This window comes from Oryzias melastigma, linkage group LG7 (assembly GCF_002922805.2).
Source record: "Oryzias melastigma strain HK-1 linkage group LG7, ASM292280v2, whole genome shotgun sequence".
Lineage (NCBI taxonomy): Eukaryota > Metazoa > Chordata > Actinopteri > Beloniformes > Adrianichthyidae > Oryzias > Oryzias melastigma.
The window spans coordinates 8529309-8547349 of record NC_050518.1 but is presented as its reverse complement, the minus strand read 5'-3'; the positions used below and the strand labels follow the sequence as shown (position 1 = coordinate 8547349).

General features: G+C 37.2%; 1 protein-coding gene across 5 annotated transcripts in view; it reads right to left on the bottom strand.

Moving 5' to 3' along the window:
- Nucleotides 1–18041, bottom strand: part of ikzf4 (IKAROS family zinc finger 4) — a 27894-nt gene extending 9853 nt beyond the window's left edge. For 3 of the 5 annotated variants that reach the window (XM_036212712.1, XM_036212711.1, XM_036212713.1), the window contains exons 1-8: nt 17264–18041; nt 16358–16412; nt 16183–16290; nt 15795–16097; nt 15562–15729; nt 12959–13111; nt 12744–12869; nt 9914–10713 (exon numbers count right to left, since the gene is read on the bottom strand). In XM_036212712.1, the coding sequence (XP_036068605.1) occupies nt 9914–10713; nt 12744–12869; nt 12959–13111; nt 15562–15729; nt 15795–16097; nt 16183–16290; nt 16358–16412; nt 17264–17350 (1800 nt within the window). In that variant the 5' untranslated portion in view covers nt 17351–18041. The remainder of the gene's footprint in view (nt 1–9913; nt 10714–12743; nt 12870–12958; nt 13112–15561; nt 15730–15794; nt 16098–16182; nt 16291–16357; nt 16413–17263) is intronic. The other 2 variants (XM_024293060.2, XM_036212714.1) reach the window with 2 other exon arrangements.

The following is an 18041-nucleotide window of genomic DNA, read 5'->3' as shown; positions in this document are numbered from 1 at the left end:
GCTTTGTGTTTTTGGATTTCTCTTTAGTCCAGGATTAATTATTTGAATGGATTAGGATTTCTTGCTTCACTCCTCCACCGTTGCTCCAGACAGTTGAACTATCTGTGTCAATATGTGCTGTTCGGTTTTTGCCAGTCATGTGCTCTGCTTTAACGCCAACATCTCCACCCTGCTCTTGTCTATTAAGAGAACATCGTTCCAGAAGTCTTGTGGTTTGTTCAGATGCAGCTTTGTAAACTTAATCCGCACTGACAGTTTTGAGAGAAAAGCCTTTTTTCCCTCTTGAAACTGGTCCAAACCAGGGATATTTATGAACTATTTTTCTAATTTCATTGTCATGAACTTTAGCATTTGTGGTTGTAACTGAGACCTGTAGATTCTGAGGTGCAGTTTCGGGATTTTTGCAAGTTCAGTGACAATCTGACCTTTGGGAAACACTCTCATATTTTATAAATGCATTTCTGAGACTCCTGACTCTTTGGCATGATACAAACTTTCTTTAAAAACTCATTAGATATGACTTTGTTCACGTTTTCTGCCCTGTAGTGCATCATTATTCCACTAGGGGCAGTAGAAGGGCATTTCCTCCTCATTCCAACATGGCTGCCTCCTTAAAATGTCAAAAAACACAACAGTTTTGCCAATTTTCAAAACTTAATGGTGAGAATAACTCATCTGTTGTTATTCATTTTCAAATGACTACTTGCTGGATTGAAATGATGCCAAATACATTTATAATTAATTCTTTATAACACAGTTACACCTTTTTTAAAATGTATGGATTCACTTTCGGACAGATACTTAATTCCTGTCAATATTTTTGCATCTTAAGCTAAACTTCTTGTGAGCAGAAAACTACTAAATCGCTATTATAATTCATTAAAACTCATACAATAATAATAATATCTATGGAGGAATTTAAACCAAGGATTAAATAAACATTATAATTCGTAAAGAAAAGAATTTTCTGTCATTTTTTAATGTAGTTGGCTGTATAATGGAAAAAAGCAATAAAATGTCAACAATAAAGTTTGATCAGTCAAGAGGTGATCCCACTCACCTTGGATTCCTTGATTCCATGTTTCATGTGTCTCTCCTCTCAATGTTGAGTAGATTTCGTCAGAGGTGTCACAGTAATTTTAAGAAAAAACTCATTTGTACAGCTCGTAGAAGTGTTAAGGATTCATATCAAACAATTCACACCGTCTGTTCACACCGTAACATGCAAGTTCTGATACACCCATGACATAAGGACATCATTTTATTTCAGACATAAACTTTGTAAGGAAAGACAGAACAAGATGTTTTAAAATACAAGAAATATCGGAAAGGGACTAAGAAGAAGTAAAAAAACAAAAGTATTACCACACCCATCATCTATTATAGTCCTGTTCCTCCACTAATGAATACACATTCAGCTTCAGAAATAACTAGACATATAGATAAATGTACACATGTAAACATCTGAAATACATTTATGTCTAAACACACATTTTGTTCCATATAAATCTTGTTTTTAAAAAAATACACGATTCAGATTTAAAAATATTTACAGATATTTCAGAGTTTATTTATGGTTTGTATGTATATACAGTTAATCTGTTAAACTGTTTGTTTGTGCATACCTTGCATATAATTAACTTATTTTTTTTCCTTAAAATAATAAAAAAAAATTCTTCTGCTAATGAATAACTTTTGTACATTTTTTGGTAATACATTGTTTTATTATTTTTAATATTTTATTTATTCATAAATATTATTTTATATTATTTGAGTTGTACAGTATTCTACCTATCTGACTATACAAATAATATTAATAAATCTATGTTTGATCGGGGTTACTTGCTTTGTGAATAATTGCTCTTTTCTAAAAGTGAAGGTTGATTTATTAATATTCCCCCAAACTTCTATGCAATAAGACAAATATGGCAAAATCAATGCAAAAAAGGCTCAAATAGTTGAAAGAAACAGAACTTAATTCACTTGAAACTAAACGGTTTAAATCCAAACCCACAGCAAGGGGTGAACACAGAAACTCAAAATAATAACAAAAAAACCTAAATATTAAAAATAAGAAAGTACTTTGAACCCACTCACTCATCAGAGTAAGAAAACAATGTAATAGTGAAAGAATGATAATGGTGACAGCTGAAACATAATATTCCTTATCAATTTCTGCTCCGTTCAGAAATGATCTGACAGCAAGAGTAACTTAGTGACATAAAAACATAAAACAGCTACACGTCTGGGAAATGTTACCAGCAGAGATTAGACAAGTGGCAACCACCAGGGTGGGTTCAAATGGGTCCTGCTAGGATTGAGGGGTTTGGATGGAAAACAAAGCGTCGCAGAGAAACCTTAAACCACAATATACTTCTGAGAGAAGGATGTGTTCACAAACACTGGACGGGCTCCTCTAAACAGAGCCGTGAAGATGGAGGGACACAATCTGGCAAGTTTCAGCAGAGGGATGGGTGTGACATGTGAGAGCGACCTTGGGTAGAAGTGAAGGGAATTTTATCTAATAGTTTTTTGATTGCAAACAAACTGTCAGGATAAAAAACAAATTCATGGAAAAATGTGTTCAACTCACCTTTACTGTATTTGTAGTGTAATATTTCACCAATTAGGTCAGAAAACCTTTGATTGAAGCAGCAATTAAGCAGATTCTAGCAACACTGCTGGGAGCAAAAAGGAGAAATACTTCGATTTTGGTTTTAATTACAGGCAGTGTTTTACAGCGACAGCGGGCTGGGACTCAGCACTGACACAGCAGCGGAGGAATGTTTATTTGCTGCAGAGTGGCTGTGACACATTCCTGCTTCTCCTGCTGGAAGACACACTCGCGTGTTCTCTGCTCACATTAAAGCCGATACTGAGTTCTTCTTATGCAACCTCTGGGGGATAAAAGCTTCCCAAATGGTCTGGTCATTCCTGTTGGCTTTCTGGGAAATAAAAAAGGGCCCTAATGCTTCCAATCTGTGTGTGGCATTTGTGCAGTAACTTCTAGATGAATTATTCACCCCTAACTTCAGCCCTGCATGGAGCCCTGCCCGGAAACTGTGCAAATGTGCACATGTTTGTGCACCAATATGTGCTGATGTTTCTGCAGCTGGCTGGCCAAGAACATCTCCCTGTCTTTCCCTCAGCACTCTTATCCATTATTCTCCGCATCTGGTAGCCAAAGCCTGTAAAGAAGACATTTCTCTTGGCAAGTGGTTTTTTTTTTAGGCAGTGACACAGGGGACAGCCAACCACAGGAGCCGAGCGTCTTCCAATCCACATGCAAACAGAGAGCTGCAGCATGTGGGGGAAAAAAGTCTGTTTTTCTGACTGTTTCTCCAAAAACACCCTTTCTCTTAGTGTCCTTCTCACAAGATGTTGCCCCCACTCGCCCATGTCTCTGCAGTGTACTCACCCAAGCTTTGAGGCATAATCACTTCCAGAAGCAGAGCGGGAATAAGTGCCAGCATTTTTTTTTTTACATCCTTATCTCCTTCCGGCTCCTTAAAGAAAATGTATTTTACTAGAATAGTTTCATGTTGGAAACGTAGTCCAGTTTAGACGTTTTTTCAAGGAAAATAAATTTGTGTTTCACAAATTAAATGACAAATCAATAGCACTTCTTTGCTATAATAAAACAATAAGAGTTTAATAATACGGTACCATTACACCTGTTGCTAAATAAATACTGAACAAAAAATCAAAATTGCTTAATTCCATCTGCATCTTGTGGCTTTTTCAGTGTACAGTTGTAGACAGGAGCTATGAGAAAAAGAACCAAGCATGTGGGAAGACATCCTGGCTATTAGTCATGATGTTTGTCTGGCATCTTAATTATCTCGGAGCCACATGGATGTCTCATTAGAGAGAATAATAGTTCAAATATTAATTCGGGGGCAGCCTCAGATTTGTCTGTCAGCCAGAATACTTCACATTTTAGTTTAGTTGTTTAAACAAAGCTGGTTTGACTTAGTGAGGATTGGAGGGATGCATATAGGCACGAGTATTTAGAGGGAAAAAACAGGTTAAAATGCAGGTAAATTGTGGATAGTAAAATGCAGTATAAATGCTGGTAAGTTCTCACCTGAAAAAACGATCTGGTATCATTATTATTTCTGTGAATTGTTGATTACCTTACGGATATTCAACATTTGCTTTTGTTCTTTGACATAAACATATATTGAACTCACTGACACTAGCTTTCTGAAAGAACTTTGCAGATCTAAAAAAATAATAACCCCTTTTCTAATGCAGAAGTAAATTGGATTGTTAAGCAAATTTTGTTTTAAATTAAAAAATATTCCCATGCTGATTAACATAACCTATATATAAATTTTTAAGAATCCACATAATTCCTAAATCTGTGTGTTGAGAGAATATTGCTCTTTTTTTATTTTTTATTTTTATTCTATTAATGTTATTGTGTGTCCTCAAATGATAACTGACTTCACTTTGATTGTCTTTGACACACCAGAGTGAACAGACTGAACAGCAGAGGTGGTAAAAGACTGCCATCTAGTGGATTCATATGTAAATTACAACCTCAAATTGTTGAGTTAATTGCATTTTTGGAAGGAATATTAATCATTTTGCTAAATTATTTATGGAGAATGTAAGGTTTTCTGTCATATTAAGGATTTCCTGAGTTTAAGGTAATTTTTTAAACATATTTTGAGTTTAGGGCATCTTTTTGGAATGATGTGACAGTAATTTTTGTTTTTTATTAAGTGCTGACCATTTTGTAGAGGAAAACTGGTTAAAATTGTTAAAAAGGGGAAATCTCTAGTCTCACATAATTACTGTCTGGACTTAACTTTGCACATTTTCTCCATCAGCTGAGACAAAGCCATTTGTAATGTAAACAAAAACCCAATGGCGACCCACAAAGGGTGGCATTAAGAACAGAGCAGATGACTAGACAAGCACAAATTGACAACGTGTGATTTGATTTAATTTGAAATAAATGTTTAAAAGACCTGTAGCAGTATAAAACCTACCCTCTTTTTGGTCTTGTGATGTTTTTTATTACAACCAATATGTGAATGACGGTTGGATTTGATGTTTTTACCAGAATAGCTTTTCCTTTTTTCATTTATGCTTCAACAAGCTTCCTTTTTAAAATCCATATTTAGGATATTTATTTAAAAAAAACTTATTGTAAAAATCTGAGAACTATTAACTCAACATTTAAACACAAAAACTGTAAAAATGAACAATTAATAGCATTTTTAGATAATATGTGTTTCTTTAAGGCTTTAATAAACATCTTTTTTGCAATAATTTGTCTTCATTTCTTTGGTTGTGTTGCTATAAAAAGCAAAAATTTAAATTTAGTACTGATACTGTCATCTACGAATTAAAAAAAAAGTTTCTATTTTCACCGTAACGTTTAACAAACATGATGATTAGGTACTGCGTCATAATTCTGCAGCCTGTGAATTCATTCAGCATCAAGTGATTTTGTTCCACATACAGCTTCAATAAATATTTATTACTGTTCTGGGTTATGATCTTGAATCTTTTCTTTTATGTGTTTGTGTATTCCCATAATATTGATGTATTTTCTCAACAGTAGCAGATTTTGAAAATGAAATGAACCGAGATCAAAGCTAGCCGCTATTATAGATTCAGCAATTAGTAGCAACAACTAATGCTATCATGTTGACTTTTTGTTAATAAGCTTAAATTTGTCATTTTCATTTAAATCACATTTAAATCTCTGAAATATCACATCTCCAGATCAAAACAAAAACATTTACTTTTTAGGACAAATATGTGTAAAGGTGTCATGTTTTCCTGTTAAATATGTGTGCATACACTTTAAATACTTACTTTTACGGGATAAAGAGCATCTGGAATGTACCTGTATGTGCAAACAAGAGATTTTCCACTGAAGATGGAAAAAAAAAAGGTCAAAAACCAAAGAAACTGTTACAACAAAGGACTTTCATTCTAGACATAAAGGTCAACTGAGCAGCAGAGATGTAGGTTTCAGGTTAACTTCATTACCTGCAGACGCTACAGCTGGTTCAGAGAGATGCCTTAGAATTAAAGAAGTACTTTGCTTAAGGGACTTCTTTGAAGAAGGAATATTTCTGCTCAAGCAGAAAAATACTTTTCTGGAAATGAAATACTAAATAAGTGATTTACAAATTATATCAAATGGTTGGACACATCATTGGATTTGTTTCCATGCAATCAGCATACATCGGATGGATAATTAAACAGATAATAGTCTTGTATAATCTGTGACTTTCCAAAAACATAATTATTTATTTGAATCAAATCAATAATCTAAATTAAATAGTTTGTCCTGCATTTGTCACATGCTAATTATGAACTAAATGCAATAAGGGTTGAAAGTCTTCAAGTCAAACTAACACAAATGTGTCATGTATCTTTTTTTTATTTGATTTTATGCTTTAAAAAAAAAAAAAAAAAAAGTATTTTTTTATTTATTTATTTATTTATTTTTTTAGATTACCGGTAGATCAAATTATGGTCACGTCTACCAAAATAAGTAATGGAACATTGTTTGGCTTCTCACCGGAGGTGCAGATAGTCATTGCAGGAAGGAAATGAACAGAAATATACTATTTTCAGTCTTGTTGAATTGTTACAGGCGAATTTTGGTGAATGCGGCACAAAACCAAAGTCGAAGCTCTTTATTATACGGACCTCACACAGAATCCGACCCAAATAATGTTGCTATGCAGATACAAACTCCATGAGATGGATGGTATAGGATTTGTTGATCAGTTCATCAAAAGAATTCACAGTTTGTTCATTGTAATCTAAACATTTTTGAAATTCCTTTCATGTATATATACCAAATTTGGTAACATGACCTTTTATAGCACGGTACTTAATGCATATTTATCAAAGTACACAAAGGGTACTTTCTGTGTACCTTTTCTCTTCTTACGTATTGTAAGTACTTTGAAGCATGTCACAGGGAACCACAAAAGTAGCACATAAATACCAACTACAGAACTGTGTAAGCAGGAACAACGTAAATGCCACGTAATGTGAGTACCATGTAAATACCTGGTACTGCGGTACTGCGGTTGGCAAACTTTTTGACTGAAATTTGACAGAATGATCAGATGAGTAAAGTGTTTTGGTAATCTACCTCACTAAAGAAAGATGACATGTCTGGATTAAATCATATCGATGGCCCAAAAAAAGGCATTTTAGTTTAAGTTTAGCTTGTTTATTTTCTGTTTAGTTAGTTTTTTTTAAGGATTGTGGACTATTGGTGGGTCTTTAGCAAATGTAAAAAAAAAAGTAGGCCTTTATATTTTTGTGTATTCATAGATAATATTGATGCCGGCATCATAGCAAGCTTTACTTAAAAAGCAAGCGAAGTGGCTGCTGGGTAATGTGTAGCTTATTTTATCTAAACTTTTTTATTTTATTATTGTTAAGTTTTTATTTAGGGACTCAATCTTTAGGTCCATATAATATTGTTTAGTAGTGTAGGAAATAAAATTGGATTTGTTTGATAACAAACAATTTTTTTAGATTGAAGGATGATAAAACAGTTAATATGTTAGAAAATAAGATTATAAAAAAATGAATGAGGGCCCCTATGAACTGCTGGAAATGTAACTAAATTTTGTTCATATATCTGTTGAGACATGTACTAAATATAACACAAGATTAAAACTGAAATATATATATATATATATGGGGTTTTTATTTCAAAACTGTGACTTTAGTTCTCATTTTAGTGCCAATTGCACCATTGGTTTGATGTTCTTCATAAAAAAAGGATCTTAGAGAAATGCTGCGTTCATGGAGTGTTAGAATCATTGGAAAAATGACTATCCGACTCGTAAAAAACACACAAATATGACAACTCTCCAACACTGCATAAATGTAGAATAACTCCCTAAACCTAAACAAAGGTCAGTGTTTTTTTAGTGTCCAATACAGAAAATAATATTGGGAAAATAAAGCATTTTCGTTATAATTTATTCCTGCCAGATTAAATAGTTTAATGGGCTCCATATGGTGGTAGTTTCCTCACCCCTGACCTCCCATGAAATGTAAATTACATCAAATTTTCACTGTTATTGTTGCTGCACGATGAGTGAAAGACAAAGAGAATCCCCTCTACAATAAATGTAACTTTATTGACAGTAAAAAGTTTTGAAAATATCAAGGGGCACGCATTTGAAACTGCAAAAGCATCTCAGAAAGCGACGTGACTTTTTGAACTAATGAGGCAGTTGTACATCTTAAACTTTGAGGTAAAGTGTTTCTTCATGTCACATCATTCACAAAATATTTCAGAACATTGATTCCACAAAAGGAGACAGAAACCCATGCCTCGTTTTTCGTTTCTTAGAATTACTCCACGTTTCAAAAATAATTCACAAGTCAGGTAGAAGCAGAAGATGACGAGCACACGCCGAGTTTTCCATCCACACACACATTTGTGCATCCATCCACCCACACACACATTCTCCACTTACTGAACCCAAGTGCATTTTTAGTCTTTTTTTTTCTTTTTTCAAACTGTTTCAAGTACATTTTGCTTGCTATTAAAGGAATTCAAGGTGAACTATTAAGCAGCAAACCCACAATAATAACAAGTAAGAATACTGAGTTTGGTCTCATTCATAATCCTAATATCAACATTATCAAAAAACTCACCAAACTGTAGCAATAAGGTATTTGGGTGCTATAAAGAAGCAGGAGGTAACATTTCTTGGACTTGAGGAATATGCTGGATAAGATTTGGAATAAAGCTCACACCAAGGCTGAAACAAACAACACCAAATAGATAATCACAAGTGATAAATGAACAACTGATTTCTTGTCAGTCGGCTTTTAAATAACCTCTTAAAACTCGCTTACGTTGTCAAAAGTGTTCAAAACTTCAGCTGCAGTCGCTGAGTGCAAAACGACAAAGAAACTGTCAAAGCGACATGGATCTCGATCGCACATTGCAGCAGACTCCGGTGCAGAAAAACACGCACAGCGCGTGCTGTGAGGAGGGACAGAAGGCCGGGTTTGTCAAAAAGATGTCCTGCTGTCGCAAATCCGTGATTCGTTTGATGTAATCGATCAGTGCAGTAAAACAATCACACACAAAAAATGATTCCGTAAAGCCGTGAAGATGATTATAAGCAGGGTGGGGGGCCATAACACAGCGGTATAGCACCCCTGGCTGAGTCAGTCAGGATCGTACACACGACTTGGCTCAAGGTCTGCTCTGCACCAGGATTCTTAGACTCACTTTAAAAATCCAATCAAAAAACTGAACTTTAGATTGATACCCTCATGTTCTGCATGATTTGTCTTCTCACTCTTCCTCAAAGTTGATATCAAACACAGTTGAACCACGCTGTAAACAGTATGTATTCCTACAACGATGCTGCTGTAGGAGTTAAGGCAACCCATTTCTGTGCTTCGTCTGAGACCAAAGCTTCTCTCCCACCCGAGGCACAACGCTCCCAGTGCATATAAAGCTTACCTGACACACTCGACATACGAGACAAAGAAAAAAAAAAACAACAACCTTTTTATCCATTTCCCACAACTGCATGATCTTCAAAATAGCTAACTACTTTAAAACTGATTAGCAAAAAGATGGCTAGTTGAAATTTTGTGAGCACCCCTTCTTTTTCTCTTTTTTTGTTGTTTTTGTGAAAAGAAATCCGCAAAGAAGGCACTTTTATCGCAAAGCCTAGAGCTTTGCCATTTCATTTGGGAGTGCAATCACTGTATTTGCCTCCGCTAAACTAAAGCGACTTCAGTATACATCTTATTAAAAATTTAAAATGTACTCAAACAAGGGATTTAAAGCAACCGATCTGGTGCAGAACAAACGTGAGCCCAAAACTGAGGGGAGCAACAGGTGTCCGTCCGCATGCAACACGATCCGGTGACCTCAGCCCACCTGGTGTTCTCCGCGGCTGATGTGAGACGAGAACTCGTAGCGGTCCTGGCTGGGGTGGCCGCAGATGTTGCACTCGAACGGCTGGCGGAAGCCGTGGCAGCCCATGTGGATGGTGAACATGACGTGGTCCAGAAAAAGGATGCGGCAGTGCCGGCAGTAGAAGGAGCGCACGGACCTGCCAGCTCTGTCTAACACCTGCAGAGTGTCCCTGGGAGAAAAGGGGGAGACGGGGCTCCTCTTTACCACGGAGGGAGGCACAGGGCCCCCTTTCTCCCATAACGTATCCAAGTCTTTGGCCTGGTTGGGGCTGGAGGTTGGATGGCAGTGGGGCAGTATTGGGGCTTGGTAGTGGAGGTGGTGGTGGTTGGAGGTACTTGTAGGAGCTGTAGCCCTTGTGCTGTGCTCCTCTGCTGTGCTCTCTGTGTCTGTGGAGTCCGGACAGCCGTTGGGCGAGGTTGTATGGCTGTGTGCCGAGGGCTGGTCGTCGCCTGCCTCCCCCCGCCCGGGCAGGCCGAGGGACATGGCGGCCAGAGCGCCTCCACTGTGCATCCGAGGGCCGTGAGGAGTCAGGTTGCTGTTGATGGAGCTGACGACTGTGCGGAGTTCTGCCACGATGCCGGGATGGAGCTGCGACAGAGCGGCGGACTCGTTGTTCTCGCCTTTACCGCTCACGTAGTGGAGGTGTGAAGCTGCCAGGCCAGTGGAGTCTCCAGCAGAACTCATGAGGTCCCCTTCCTTCTCTGAGCCGGAGGACAGTTCATAAGGTGCTTCCGGTGGATCAAGGTGCATGTGCTTTTCACCTGCATGAAACACAAATCACAGATGATTGCTGCAACTGATGATGTAAAAAACAGTTTTTACTGCCCTCCATCAAGTATGTGATCTTTTATTTATTGAGCATTCACACTATAGTGATTCTGTTTCTTATTATTTATTTTTCTTCCGTACGCTTTTTGGCACGTAAAAACTCAAGTACACTTTCAGCAATTTCTTCAATCTTGGTATCAAACCGTGAAGCTCGTTAAGGACATTATCGTTTGTATTGATGGTTTTCGCCATTTTTTTACTATTTTTAAAATATTATGCAATTTATGCAATTTTTCCACCCCGTTAAAATGAATGGGATTTTTTCAGAAATTTAAGCATGCAATTTAAAACATTCAGCATGTTCATTAAATTCCTGCTTGTACTTTTGCTTTGTTAAATTTCACACAATTAGTGAAACTTAACAAAAATTTAAGCAATTCACGATTTTGTTTGAGTTTTTCCCCCCACAAAATTAATCAATTTTTTTGCGCACTTTGAAACCTTTTGCAATATGGGTACCAAAACATTCAGCATATTAAGGATATTCATGCTACTGAGGTTTTTAGGTTCAATTTTGAGTTTAGCTAATATTTTAGCAATGTGTGCATAGGATAGTTTAGCAACTAATTAAGTTTTTTTTTGCTAATTCTGAGGGAAACTAGTATTTTAGCAACGTGCTACTTTTTATTGGCTAAATTGGCCTTTTCTACGATTTTTTGGGCTAATTCTGAGTTAAGGTAATATTTTAGCAAAGTGCTATTTTTTTGTTGCTAATATTACTTCTACTGAGGATTTTTGAGATAATTAGGAGTCAAGCTAGTATTTTAGCAAAGTGCTAGCTTTTTTTTACTAATTTGGCATCTACTGAGGTTATCTGGGCTAATTCTGAGTTAAGCTATTTTTTTTAGCAATGTGTTAGCTTTTTGGCTATTTTCGCATATACTGAGGTTTCTAAGGCTAATTCTAAGTTAAGCTAGTATCTTAGCAATGTGCTAGCTTTTTTGGCATATATTGAGGGGTTTGAGGCTAATTAGGAGTTAGGCTAGTATAGCAATTTGCTATCTTTTTTGTGGCATTTTTGGTTAGAGCTAACATTTTAGCAAAATACTTTTTTTTTTTGCAAATTTGGCAAAAATGCATAAAAGAGTTCATACGTTTTACAAATAATTTTTTTCTCTTTTTTTTAAATAAAATTCTTCAAATTATTTGTGCACTTTCTGCAATTTCTGCCATTTCCTTAAACCTTTCAGAGTGAACTACATCCATATATATGATCATATATTACATCCGGACCACTAAAATACAAATATTTATGAAATATTAGTTACTTTTCGTACGTTTTTTTCCAACCCAGAAGTAAAACGACTCGATTGCTGAAGCTCTACCCACCTTAAAGGACCGCCGCACCTAAAGTCCCAAACATCTTTTTGCGCTGGAATTTATTGAAGACGGGGCACAGCTGGAAGATATACTGTATTCTGCATCTAAAATGAACATTTTTTTGCTGACCATCACTAGCTCAGTGGAGAAATTGAGGGTTGTGTTATAATGGAGGCGGGGCGTCAGAGCAGACTCCTTAAGTCAGCATGTTTCCACCCGCTCGTTTTCGTGGCTATGGGAGGGGCTGCTGCAGATAGCGCAGGTTTTTAAAAGATTACTCTTAAATGCATGAACGGATCAAAATGCCGCTTTGGGGTTCTTTATAGTGAAGAATGAACAGTAAAAAACATTTAAAACTTCAAAAGGTAGAATTTTCATGGTAGGGTCCCTTTAAGCCCTTTAGCAACTTTAGCAAATAGCTTTAGCAGTAAATTTATTCAGCATCTTCAGCATCTTCAGCAAAGAGCTGCAACATGCTCAGAGACCAAATTCAGCAAAAAGCATTTACAGTAGCGTTATCGCAGGTAATGCAACTTTTCTAGTAACATAAATGTAATTTTAAAACTAATCATTTTAGAATTTTAGTAAGAAAGAAATTCTGTAAACGGCAATATTTTCCTAAAAAGTGAGGAAAAAAACATACCCAAAAACTTCTGTGGTGTTGACCTCTTGCGTTTGGTGATGCTAACAGACAGTCTATCCACAAAGTGGATCTTCTCACTGGACGGCTGCAGTACCGGTTTAGAAACTGTCTCCATATTGATCGACTCTTCAACAACACAAAGGGGAATCCAGGTCACACATGGTGAGAAACGGCTTGAACTATTACGGATGGATCTCTAGATTTTGATGGGTTACCTTGTGATTTCTGGTTGTTGATTGCCATCTGGGGGTCCAGAGTCTTCAGGTAACTGTGGCAGCGCTCCAGGTGCTCTTCCAACGTGCTCTGCTGTTTGTAGCTACGACTGCAGTAGCTGCACTTGAAAGGTTTTCCCACCGTTGGAGAAGAGACTGAAAATTGACCCAAAAAAAAAAATTACTTGAGAAAATATTTTACAGACACATATTATAATGTATATTGCTTCCTCGAGGGATTTCAAATAACATAATATTTGTATTATTGGCTAAATTTGAAACTTCGGATTTTCCCCTTGATTGGGAATTCCTGATATTGATCTATGTGGCTTGAGGCGGAAAAAAAAACAAAAAGAAAAAACGCCTAACCCTTCCACCGCTCAGTTCCCTCTAAGCGAGATGCCGGAAGGACTGACGTCATTTCGCTGAAATTCAGTTTGCACTAATCATTTCTCTGAAAGTGAACCTATGAGACCCGAAGACATCCACCATACTGTACCAAGACTGTACGTGAACACCTGTTGTTTACATGTATCCTCAGCAGGATTTCCTGTTATTATAAGCTGTTAAATGTCATATTTTGTCAGGTTTTTGTGTGTGTTGTGCAGAAAATTCTCTCAGCAAAGACCTATTTCCTGTCAGATTCAAAGAAAAGAATTGGACCGTTCTAATGACTTTATGACTTTACAGCTTTCAACAGTCTTGTGCATTTTGCTCACAGACAGTACATTTAGATAGGTAGATGTGAAGCTGAAACTGGTCACCAAAAAATAATGAAATAAATATTGAAGTTTGAAGTTACTAGCTTGATGATAAATGAATGGATGAGTTGAACACTGACAAAAAAGTGGGTTCATACAATAATAAAATACATTCATTTGATAAAGCTACTTAGCTAAAAGAATGTTTGAATTTGTCACTAAACAACATTTTAAACTGATTTCATAGCATTCAAAACGGTTCATTTTCTGTATAAAATAAGATTCTTTTCACTAATAAAATATATTTTTGAAAGAAAATAAATATACAGATTAATAGGGACATAGGACTTTCAAATGATTAAACTAAGAACAACATTTAAAAGATTTTGAATTAGTTATAAACGTGTGGAATGCTCTACATTCAAAACTAAAACAATATCCAAACAAGACAGTTAAAAATGAAAAACAAAGAAGCGAATGTCAAAAAAAAATCCCATAAATGTCTGAACCCCATGATGATTGTAATGAAGGCAGTGAATTTATCGTATAATTGCATTTATGGAGCGATTGGTGGCTATTCATAAATTGTAATCAATGTCTTTTTTATTACTTATTTTATTATTTAACTTTTTTGTTTTTTGGTGTCAAAGTTTAATGGATATCAAGCAGTAGACTTTACTAAGCTATAGTTTCTGTCGATCGCCTAAAGTAAACTAAACTAAACCAAACCAAATTAAACTAAACTGCTAGAATAAGTCAAACATAAAATTGAATTTGAATAAATCTCAAAGATAAATGCTACTGTTACACTGTGCAATGACTTTAAGGTTTTATATTTTTAGATTTGTGTTCTTGTAACCTCTAATGTTCCTTTGTTTTCTCAAAAGGTCATGCCTTTTGACAGGCCACAGTTGTAAATAAGAATGATGCTCTTAATCTGTTCTGGCTGAATAAATAAAGGTTAAGAAAAGTAATTTAGTTCTCAAAGTTAAAAAATGACTAAAAGTGACATAAAAGGCAATTTTTCCAAAAGAAGATACCAAAAACATAATTTAAACAATGCCATCATTCCTCCATCATCAGTACCCATTTAGTCCTGTGCAAGGTCAAAGTTGTTGCTGGAGCCTATCCCAGCTACTTTAGGGCAAAAACCCTTCAGCAGGTCCATTGCAAGACCTCACTGAGATAAAACAACTCACAGTCCAAAAAACGTGCTTCATATGTTCAATTGTGTTTCTAAATTTGCCTCTAAGCATGCATGTGAGAGAGTGACCTGTTCAGGGAGGACCCCACCTTGGCCCACAGTAGCTGGGCTGGCTCCAGCCACCCTGGTTCAGCAGGTAATGAAAATGGAGGGACAATGCAGGTGGCTACCATCACAACTGCTCCAACCATTAACATCTATGCATGTAACAAATTTACATTTGAATTTATTGAGCTTGACGTTAAGATATTTCTGAAAATAAAATACATTTTAAAAAACAAATAGTTGCTATATTAAAACTTTCAGAGTTTTGGAAGAGTTGGTGCAAAACAACTGTAATATTTCTATAAAGGGTGCTTAAAAATGCTAAAAAGGTAATAAATTATGATGTTGTCAGTTAATGACGTTTTAGTTTAATCAAACTCTATATGATTTAACACTAAATAGCATCTGAATATTACATGGTTTAAAAAAAAGTATAAAACCTTCATAAAATTATGTTTTGATGTATTTTTTTTACAATTAAATTCACTAAGCAGAAACATTAAAAGTGTGATTAACAGAAGATATTTTATATCTTCTAAAAGAAACCAGATCCCGGTTTCAGGGATCTGGTTTAAGTTCAGCTGCTCATCAGTCAGTCATTCGGGGTGCATGTGTGAGCGTCCACGTTTACCTTTCAGGTTCCAGGACTACTTTACCTGCATGCGTGCGTAGATGTCCAGCGAGAGCGTCTCTCCGTCGACATGCGTAGTTGCAAATGGGACATTTGAAGGGCTTCTCTCCTGAATGTAACTTGATATGGCGTAACAAGTTCCCCTTTTGAGTGAAAGAGGCTCCACACTGGTTACACTGGAACGGACGCTCTCCTAAACACACGAGTCCATCGCTGCATAAGCATGTTTAAGGTTGTTAAAAGGTTGTTTTTTCTCACCTGTGTGGCTGCGCTTGTGGACCATCAGCACGTTGGGCCCAATGCAGATCATGCCGCACACTTCACACTGAAGTTTGCCGTTAGGTAGCCGAATCGGCCCCGGTGAGGTGGAATTGGGACTGGTCAGGTCGTTGTAAATGTTCGCCCTGTTTCTTCTCACGCCGGGAAACTCCGAAGCCCCCTCCTCCGTGGGGTCCCGTCGGTCATCTTTCCCACCGTCGACCCTCACGGCGTCTTTGATCTCTGGCTGGGGAGCACCTGATGACTCGTCATCACTGCACATCTCAACCTTGATGGAGTTTGCTTTTTTAAATAGAAGAGCAAAGTGAAACATGTTAAACTCTTCAAGAGAGGTTGTGGAGAAATCACGGATGAACTTCCAGCTGACCACTGAGGGAGCGGCGCGGTGAGGACTGCCGACTGCTGGGGGATTTCGTGGAAGGGCCCTGCAAGACGCCATAAAAGTCCTGCTCAGCTGATGACTCTCCTCCATTTCCTGAAATTCAAAATATTGCCACGTAAACAAACACTGATGGAAAAAACCCTTCTAAACTCAGTTTTACCTTTTGCATATGAGCGACCATTGCAGTCATCAGCATTCATTATCTCACCAGATGCCTGAAAGAGGAGATTAAAAAGGCAAAATGTAACAATAATGCATAAGCTTATAAATGAAATATAAACTAGTAGTGACAAAAACTGAAAATTGTCCATTTAAAATGACTTCTCTGTACCATTCTAGTGTAGTAAAAGCTAAATTCAGCTTAGTCTCCAGTAGATGCTGCTCCTTGTGTTAGCAAAAAAGCATTTGGCACTTCAGATTTATAGAAAACACGCAAACAAGACCTCTGAAGGAGGAGTTAAAACCTCAGTGGTAGACCAAAAAAAAAAAAAAGTTCCACTAACTATACACAAACTTAAAGTTGTTATAATATAACAAAAAAGTGTCAATTTTAATCATTTATGCACTAAGAAAACTCACTTTAACCAAAGTAATTGCTTTTTCTGTCTCATATTTCCACCTATTTGATGTAAATGTTTGTATTTTTTATGTTCTATGTCTACTTTTTCCTTAGTTGTTGCTTTTATGTGTACGGAATTTTCAATTGTCCTTTTTTTGTTGATTGAAATTGAAGGGAACTAACTTTTTTCTTGGAATTAAATGATACATTAACTAAAAATATTGGTATTGCTCCAAAAAATGACTCAAAAATATATCCCAACATACATGGATAACCCCAAAACTGGGTTAAAGAAATAACAATATTACGTTATCCTTCTAAATATTCTTAATTCCCTTATTTTTTAATGAAGAGGCTTTTATCCATAGCAGTAAATAATTAGAAAAGTGCATACAGTCAGATATCCAGGCTGACTAACAGTATCTTTATCCTCCAGCCTCTTTTATTTTAGTCCACATGAACAGCTTAGACGTTTAAAACGGCGTTAAAACCGAGATAAGACTGCACCTTCTGCTTAAATGGATGACAGCAGTGGACATAGGAGACTTTAGGGGCGGAGACAACACATCCAAGGGAAAATGAATATCCTGGCATTGGCCGTGCATGGAGAGCAACAGGCGCTGATGGAGCCGGGAGACGCGCCAGTCACACGAGGGTTTCCAAAAATAAAAACAAATAATAATAAAAAGACTAAACTGAAATCCTTTAAACCCCCTCAGCAGCAGGTCGCGCGCGCGTGACATCAAATGCACATTTCTGAAGAGTCCTCGTGCCTCGCCGGCGTTCCATCCATGGCGACTTGTCTGAGCCGCGCGGTGGATTTGCTCCGCTATGACACCTTTAAGCTCATGGACGCTCCAGACGGCGGCCAGACGCGCGCGGGGGGAGGCAATTTGTTGCAGGAGTTGCAACGAACGCAGCTGTCATCCAACGCCGAGCACGTCAAACTGACCCGAGCTGCGGGCTACAGCGGTTCTCACGATCCGTTGCTATGGCACCCGACCACACGACAAACGGTATTACCCAACTATTCAAAAACATGCCGTCTGTGTCTCCCACATCCTCCCCGATGGCTTACCGAGCGCTGCGGCGCGAGCCTCCTCCTTACCTGGCGACCGATCGCTGCTTCCCTCTCTAATTGTCTGGATGGCCGTTTGTTTTCCCAAGCGACGACAGCATCTCCGGGATTTTTTTCCCTCTCTCCCCCCACCCGCCTCCCCTCCTTTTTTTTATACCTGGGAATCCGTATCCCAACAACTTCCGGGCCCGTGCACAACAGAGCCTC